This window comes from Mastomys coucha, unplaced genomic scaffold, assembly GCF_008632895.1.
Source record: "Mastomys coucha isolate ucsf_1 unplaced genomic scaffold, UCSF_Mcou_1 pScaffold22, whole genome shotgun sequence".
NCBI classification, from domain to species: domain Eukaryota; kingdom Metazoa; phylum Chordata; class Mammalia; order Rodentia; family Muridae; genus Mastomys; species Mastomys coucha.
The window spans coordinates 90493359-90502243 of NW_022196905.1; the positions used below are offsets into that span (position 1 = coordinate 90493359).

The 8885-nt window shown below is 41.3% G+C and overlaps 1 protein-coding gene and 1 long non-coding RNA gene across 2 annotated transcripts in view; one reads left to right on the plus strand and one right to left on the minus strand.

Moving 5' to 3' along the window:
* Window positions 1–5220: 5220 nt before the first annotated feature.
* On the minus strand, window positions 5221–7206 carry LOC116067907. The gene is made up of 3 exons (XR_004109334.1): window positions 6797–7206; window positions 6424–6610; window positions 5221–5698 (listed from the first exon to the last, which is right to left on the minus strand). It is a non-coding gene; the product is annotated as an uncharacterized LOC116067907 (long non-coding RNA).
* Window positions 7177–8885, plus strand: part of Cfap299 (cilia and flagella associated protein 299) — a 523430-nt gene continuing 521721 nt past the window's right edge. Inside the window, exon 1 of the mRNA XM_031336903.1 lies at window positions 7177–7358. Within this exon, the coding sequence (XP_031192763.1) occupies window positions 7248–7358 (111 nt within the window). The 5' untranslated portion in view covers window positions 7177–7247. The remainder of the gene's footprint in view (window positions 7359–8885) is intronic.

The following is an 8885-nucleotide window of genomic DNA, read 5'->3' on the forward strand; positions in this document are numbered from 1 at the left end:
CTATTTACAGTACAAGTAATGACACCTAGCAGTTTCTAAAACAAGGACACAGAAGATAAAAGAAAATAGTTTCACTTAGCCAATAATTTTGAGGAATGACCATGTTTTGGGCACAGCTGCAATGAATACAGTAAGGAGGCTTGGTACAGCCTTGGCCTTGACGTGTGTAGGTTCTATCTATGAAATGTAGCACATATCTTATTCACTAGCAGACTCTTCCTAATAAATGGTATGTATGTGGGCAAACAGAATGTGCTTACAAAAAGGCTAACTTCTATGTCTTGCCTTTCTTTACATACCTGGATGTACAATGGGGAAAGAGCATCCTGTGAAAGAATGTTTTAAGCAGAGGAACAGGATGCTTGAGATCCACCACCCAGAAATACAGTGGTTCTTTTGAAAATCCAAAGCTTTCTGGTGTGGTTGGCCCTTGAAACAAATAACATGTCAAGTGCCAAGTGAGAGTTAAATGCAAGAGATTTGGCAAGCCACACACATAAAATCATCACAGACTGGAGCAGGGAACCAGTGCAAGTTTTAAAAAGAGAATCAATCATGTGATTGGATTTATATTTTCTAAACTTTTTTTTTCTTTAAAAAAAGACTTATGTGTGTGAGTGTTGGCCTGCACTATGCACCATGTGCATGCCTGGTGCCCAAGGGGTCAGAAGAGAGGATCTGGATCTCCTGGTACTGGAGTTACAGATGGTTTTGATTTACCATATAGGTGCTGGAAACTGAATTTGGGTCTTCTGTAAGAGCAGCAAGTGTCTTTACCCATAGATCTACCTTCCCAGCACCAATTGGGTGGGTTTTGTTTGTTTGTTTGTTTTGTTTTGTTTGTTTGTTTCATCATTATCTTACATCTTTTTATTTTATTGAAAGATATAAAATTAAATTGTATTGAAAGCAAAATTTTATTTTATTTGACATTATATCTTATTTATTAAAAATCAGACATTTATTTCTTTTTTTTAAAGATTTATTTATTATTATATCTAAGTACATTGTAGCTGTCTTCAGACACACCAGAAGAGGGTGTCAGATCTCATTATGGATGGTTGTGAGCCACTATGTGGTTGCTGGGATTTGAACTCAGGACCTTCGGAAGAGCAGTCAGTGCTCTTTAACCGCTGAGTCATCTCACCAGCCCCCAGACATTTATTTCTTATTCAGAAAAAAAAAGATTTTTAAACATTTTTAAACATGTGAGACACAGAGTTCTACTTCTAGTATCTTTCTTTTCCCACACACATCATTTTTATTGATTCTCTGGGAGTTTCACATCAGGCATCTCAATCATAATCACTTTCCTGATCTTCCTTGTCTGCTTCAATTTGCATTAGTTCCACACTCAGCTGGAGTATGGTCAAATTCTCAGTGGCTTGTCCCTTAAATAGAACTAAGTCCTTCCTCTCCCACACAAATTAGTGTTTCAAGCAACCATTCTGACTTCATTCTGAAGAGTGGATGAGAGAAAGGGACAGAGACAAACTTGAAAAAAGGAGTCAGACTTTGGCTTGGGCAAGGAAACATCATTAGTGCGTTTGGAGGTTTGGAGGGATATCGATCGTAAACTCTGAGGCTCGAATGCATCTTCTTAAACGTTTGGAGGGATATCGATCGTAAACTCTGAGGCTCGAATGCATCTTCTTAAACGTTGGATTTGTATGTGAAAGGCGAGAAGAGATTACCCTATAGCTCCCTTTCTTTTCTTCTACTTTAAAACATTTTTTTTAAATTCATTTCTTTAGGAGTTTCACATGTGCTTTGATCATATGTCCTGCCCTCCCCCCATCACCGAGAAATGGCATTCTGTTGAAGGAGAGAGAGAACAGTAAGGGAGGGAGGGAAAAGTCACCTTTATACAAGTTATACATTCAAGTACTGTCTTACAGATACTTTGGTATGAGGTTTGGAGCTCAGGAGAGTGGCATGGCCAGTTATTTAAATCAGAGGGCCATAAACACATAGGGTAGTAAGCAAGACAATGGATGTAGAAGTCTCCATTGCTGCAGACCTCATTCAGGACTCAGACGATCTGAGCTGGATCTGACCAAAAAGCCTCCTCCATTAGAGCTATCTTTCTTTATTTTTATTTCCTTACTTTTTACATGTATAGGTATTTTTTTTCTGCGTGTACTTATGTGCAACTTGCATGTCTGGTGACCACAGAAGCCAGAAGAAGGCATCAGACTCCCTGGAACTGGAGTTAACGGGCAGTTATGAACTTCCATACAGATGCTGAGAATCAAACCTGAGTCTCCTGGAACAGAATCCAGTACTCTTAACTGTGGAGCGTCGCTCCAGCCTCAAGACAAACTTTCATAGTTCTAAAAGGTGTTATACAAGCTGCCAAGGAAGAGCAGCCACCCACAGTTCCACCCATGTGTGACACCTATGAACCACAGCAAATTCAGCATGGCAAGATGCTCCTGAAGGTGGAAGAGTTGCCTGGTTGCAACCAATAGTTGTCTAATTAGACTTAAGGCGTGCTCAAAGGTGCTGTAGTCAGAGTTTCTATTCCTGCACAAACATCATGACCAAGAAGCAAGCTGGGGAGGAAAGGGTTTATTCAGCTCACACTTCCACATTGCTGCTCATCACCAAAGGAAGTCAGGACTGGAACTCAAGCAGGTCAGGAAGCAGGAGCTGATGCAGAGGCCATGGAGGGATGTTTCTTACTGGGTTGCTTACCCTGGCTTGCTCAGCTTGCTTTCTTATAGCACCCAGGACTACCAGCCCAGGAATGGCACTGTTTACCATGGGCCCTCCCACCCTGGATCACTAATTGAGAAAATGCCTTACAGTTGGATCTCATGGAGGCATTTCCTTAAGGGAGGCTCCTTTCTCTGTGATAACTCCAGCTTGTGTCGAGTTGACACAAAACCAACCAGGACAGGAGGGAAATCATGTTTCATAGTGGGAAAGCTAGCCATCTAACCAGGGACCTGGTGAAGTCATGGACCTTAGGAAAGAATGGACCAGTGCCACTTTACCAAAACCAGAAGCATTCCCATCTGCACTCTAAATACTTATCTTTATGCTGATGAGTGTGGCTCTTGACCCTCACCAAAGAAACTTCTCTTTGCAAGAGGCTATTAGAGGAATCCAGAACTGGTCCAAATGCAGAAAGATCATGGGAGTACCCAGTTCCAATGAATACATCTACAACACATCTCCTATATCTAGGGCTCAAGGAACATTGGCAAGAGGTGGCAGGAAAGTCCCAATAGCCAACGCACCAGGAAACCTACTGTGAGATTGTGTGTCCTAGAAATAACAGGGAAGGTTAGCCCAGAATACCTAAAAAAATGTGGCTGCCTGAACAAGCTTCGAACAAAGACAACACCAGTAGACATTGCTAATGGAAGAGAGCAATTTGACTGGACTCCATCCCTAGTCAAAGAACAACAGGCAAGTCAGGTATCTTAAGAGTGGAAGACTTTTCTCCTAGTACACTGGATTTTTTTTTTTTATCAGCTGCTGATATTGGTCAATCTCAAACATGGTCATAAATCTACCTTATATTGTCTTTCTTCTGAATTTTATCACACTGTCAGCTTTTGAAGAAGAATGGAAAGTTCATAAATTATGACATTTGAACAATTATGTCTCTGTGACTGACAAGCAGGGGAATGTGAAATTCAACATGCTAAGCTACAAGACTGTGGAAGCCCAGGGACCTCATCCCAAGAATTAGACACATACACACACATACACACACACACATGGACACATATACATACACACACATAGGCACACACATACACATAGAAACATACACATACACACATATACACATACATATACACATACACACACATACACACTCACACATGGACACATATACATACACACACATATACACACATATACACATACACATACATACACATACACACATACACATAGAAACATACACATACACACATATACACATACACACACATAGGCACACACATACACATAGAAACATACACATACACACATATACACACACACACACATAGGCACACACATACACATAGAAACATACACATACACACACATATACATACACACACACACACACACACGTAGACACACACACACACACACACACACACAAGTTCTCCTTGGCTCATGATTAAGCAATAGCCCTTACCTGCAGTCACAGACGCTTAATAAGCAGTTGGGTAATGTCAGACCCAAATTGCTTATCTTATTAGAGAGAGCATATGCTTTTCTTTCCTACAATGTGGTAATGTATTAAGCCCTTCCTAATGGGACCGCAAGTTCTTACTCAGAGTGTTTAGCATTTATTAACATAATTAGCACAGCACCCCTTTCCTATCATGTCCACATACAAAATTATATTCTCTACTTCCTTTCCCAGCTAGCAGAAAATATTACTAATTATTTAGGAATAGAAAAAGAAAGAGTGTAAGTTGAAATGACTTCATCTCGCTCTAGTGAGAATAGAAGAAAGCCCATTTGTTTCAAAGAAATGCTAGGGTTTGGTTTTTCCTAGGACCTTTACTTTATAGTATGGCTTTCTTTACTCAGTAACTAAGCTAAATAGGGCATGTATTTTCTTACTCTCCCATATGTCTCTTCTCTCTTACATCTTGCAGTTTGTTGTGAATATATATATATATATATATATATATACATATATATGTATATAATCCCCATCTTTTGGCAAAGAATAGAATTTCTGGGATCGGTGCTAAATTTCTGGATTCAGTGTTTAAAAAAAATCCCAGACTTGAAGAAGGAATTTATGGTTTCCAAAATAAAGTATTTCTTCGTCATAACAAAGGTCTCAGCATAGAAAGGCGACTTGCTTAATCTTATGCATTTCATGGTTGCTATTCCTTCGTGGCATTTCTCAGGCTCAGGTCTAAAGTGTTTCTGAACCCAAAGTGAAAATCTAGAAGACTGTGTTATTGGGCTTACTGTAATTTTAACCTTTCTGTGAAAAATGGGCTAAATGTATACATTTCTTTCACTACTAATAAAGACACTGCTCTGTTAAAAGTGTTTGGTCAGTATTAGAGTCATTGATTGGAAATATCTTCAAATTGTTTAAATTTCTATGTTTTCAGGATCGTTTCATCAAAGAGCTTCTGACCACATGGTTAATTTAACGAAGCATACCTAAAAACGTACAACTCCAATGGATCATGCTAAAACAATGAAGGTAAAAATAGTGCTTGATAACAGAGTGCCACAGTGTCATGAATTCAAACATTCCCTAGCTGTTTTATTATTTCAAGAGGAAGATAAAATCTTGGTGTGGGAGGATGTCAGAAACAATCCTAATACAGGTAAGCACAGCCAAGCACTCCCTAGACGAGCAGTGTGCAGGCGTATGAGTTCCATTCCTGAAGCCATGGTCAAAACACCTTCTCATGTTCAGGGACATGGCTGGTCTTGCTTGAAACTTTTACTGCAGCTTTCAATCTCAGTGTAGCTTCCTTCTGTGCCTGCTCGGCTCCCTCCTTTCAATAGTCCTTCCTGCTGCCCACTTCTCCCTCCAGCCTACACAGAGCTGTGTTTCTTGTCTCCACAGTTTGGAAGATGCCCCTATGTCTTCTAGGCTTGGCTTCAATCCATGTTCCTGACCACAGGTTTATTTTTCTTTCTAATATACAAACTTTTGTATCTGATTTTACACAGCTCTTTATAATCTCTCTTTACGTCTGTATTCCCTCTGTGGAGAGAAAAGAACAGTAGTTATTTTTTGTGTTGTTTGCTTCTGCACCTGACACTTTGGCCAAGTCATTTAAACTCATCCTGTCTCCATATGGAGGATAACACCAAGGTTGGTTTTCTAGTGAGTTTATTGTTATGAGAAAACGAAATAATGATTGTTTGGTATTTAGAACAGGGCTGGTATGTGGTAAATTCAAATTAATTACCACACAAAAGCAAGTTTCATATGCTGTGAACCCTAGTGGCAGAAACTTTTCTAAGCTTCCTGTTGTGTTCAATACACTCAGAATAATGCCTCTGGGACAGAGATGGGCTGGGGAGAAGGTGGTGAGGCAAGAGAGCACAGGGCTAAAGTGTCTGGGTTCTATAGGAATGAGAAGCTCTGGGAAGGGAAGCTCAGGGCTTGGAGAAGTTCAGGATAGGGGGTGGTGTGAGAAGAGCTAAAAGAAGCCCTGATGTCAGCTTGGACTCTGTAACAGGTACATGAGATGTCTAGAGGTCAGCATGCCTTTCAGAATGCTAAAAGGCACAAAAGGCATTTGTCCTGAGTTTCTTTTGGACCTGACAGTACAGAGACTGCTCTTCCCTACTTGTGATAATGTTTTAAGTCACATGGAATTTTTTTCCCCCTCCTCTCGTGGAGTTTAATTTCTATAGGTTTCTAGATAATTATACAATATAAATTGTTGGTAGTCTGTTTATTTTAATAAAGATATAGCTTACTGTGCAATTTGGGGTCTTCAGTAGTCCTGGCTTTACTTTGTCATCTAGATTGCCCCCCCACCAACAGATGGAAAAGATTCAGTGCAGAGTCTGATTTGATTTCTACAAATGCTGGGATGATTATGAGCTCCCTTGGCATAAGAACAAGCATCTGTGCTTCCAGTGTAGAAACAGTTGTTTAAGTCAGCTGTAAGAAGAAATGTTTCAGGGTCAATTTTATACTGTAGGATGTTTAAGAAATGAGTAAATAGAAATATACAGCAATCTCAGTGTTCCCCATGGGATATATCGTTGCATGATTTGGATTCCCCCCATTTTTTTTAAGAAGAAGGACGTTCAAAGAGGCAAGACTTTAAAGTAATTTTTAACTTACCGAATTTTAAATAGCAAAAAGAAAAGGAACTGAAAGGCAGAAGGCAGGAGCAAAGAAGATCTTCAAGGCTGCTTCGTTTAGGAAGTTTATAAACTGTTGCAGGCACTGAAACGTAACCACAACTTGCCTTTAAGTTGTAATTTATACAACTGAACCCAATCACGTGTTATTTTGAAGTACCCAGCACGACTATTTCCCCTAGACTTCTGGGATATTCTTCTTTCGAGGTTCTTATTGCAAACACTGAGCAGTCACATTCGGACTGTGCTAAGACTTTTATCCCAAAAAAGTTTGGCTTTGCACTGAAGGGCTGACTGCTCCCACGCGTTGGAAGCGGCCCAGGGAACGGGCTGGGGCGGGGCCAGCGCAGCGCCCTCCGCCCCGCTCCAGCAACCGGCGCGCGTCCGGCCCTGCCCACACCGGTTACTAGGGACGCGTCCGTGAAGCCGCGATGGATCAGGACGAGGGGCTGACGGCCGTGGACAACATTGTCACACAGTTCAACACCTATGAAGACTTCCTGGACTCCCAGATCACCACGGTCGACCTGTACTACCTGGAGGTAAGCGCGGGTCCGCCTTGCTGGCCGCGGCGGGGCTTGGTCGCCCCCTGGCGGTAATGGCACGCTTTGTGTAACCTGTTACTAAGGGATGGCTTTAACTGCTGCTTGTCGGGGTGAGTCCTATTTCTTTGTGGGTTTCCATGAACTCTGTCCATGTCTCTGTGAGTGTTGTCTTGTTTTTAGTCAACTCCCTTTTGAGTTTTCCCGATGACTTGCTGCTATAAAGCCCTAATCTTGGTGTCGCCATTTAACACTTCAAATATACTTAGACAGGCACATTACTTATGTGTGTGATAATCACAATAGATGTTGCAAGAAGCTTGTCTAGGAAGAAGGGGAGGTAGGGAGACAAAGGATGGGTCCATCTTAATTATCTGACGGGCCAGAGATGAGGGGCATGATTGGCGTGTGGCTGGTGGAGCGGAAGTATGATGAGCCAGAGGATGAGGAGTGTGGTTGGCCGGACGGAAGAAGTGTGTCTCCATCCTCTGTTCTTTTCTGTGTTCTCTAGATAACAGAACACTGAAACAACGGCATTGCAGCAGCAGCAGCAAGTAACATTATCTTTACTGAGCGAATCAACAACTTTTATTCTATAAGTTGGGATCATCTAATAAAACCAATCACTCCAGTGAGTGGAGAAATCATTAAAAAGCATCAGCAATATTGCTAAGCTATGGGTTTTAGATTCGTTTCCATTCATCTGTCTCTCTGACTAAACACAATCCTTCTCTTCAGTGGTTGCCTGCGGACTACTGGAAAAATAAAAGTCCCAATTGTATTGCTTTTTTTCAGGTAAGGGATGAAGAGATACTAAAATGGTGTAAAGATTTCCCTAGAATGATGTAAAGATTTCCCTAGATAATGGATTCCAGTCATGGATAAATTATTGATATATATATAAGCGACATGAAGTTTTACTCAAAATATTTTTTTCAATACTTAGAACATTTTGGGCTAAGGATATAGCTCAGTGGTAGAGTGCTTGCTGTCCTGCTTGAGGCCCTAGGTTTAATCCTCAATATTGGCAAAACAAAACACACACACACACACACATACACACACACACACACACACACACACACACACACGTACGCACGAGCCAGCTAATTTTGATATGCCTTGACTAGCTCAATGGTTGGGCACTTCTAAAAGTCACTGTGTGCATACATTCTCTTCCTGTATTTATTTATTTATTTATTTATTTTTATTTTTTAGGTTTTTCCGAGACAGGGTTTCATTGTGTAGCCCTGGCTGTCCTGGAACTCACTCTGTAGACCAGGCTGGCCTCGAACTCAGAAGTCCGCCTGCCTCTGCCTCCCAAGTGCTGGGATTAAAGGCGTGCACCACCACTGCCCGGCTCCTCCTGTATTCTTGAATTAATATTTGCTAAATCCATATTTCACCTCTGCTACCGGACCCAATCAGGAAATGGCATGTCGACAGACCTATAAGTCTGTTCTCCTTGCTCCCCCATCACGGATTCCTTCCTTTCTTCTCCCCCTCCCCCTCCCCTCCCCCTACCCC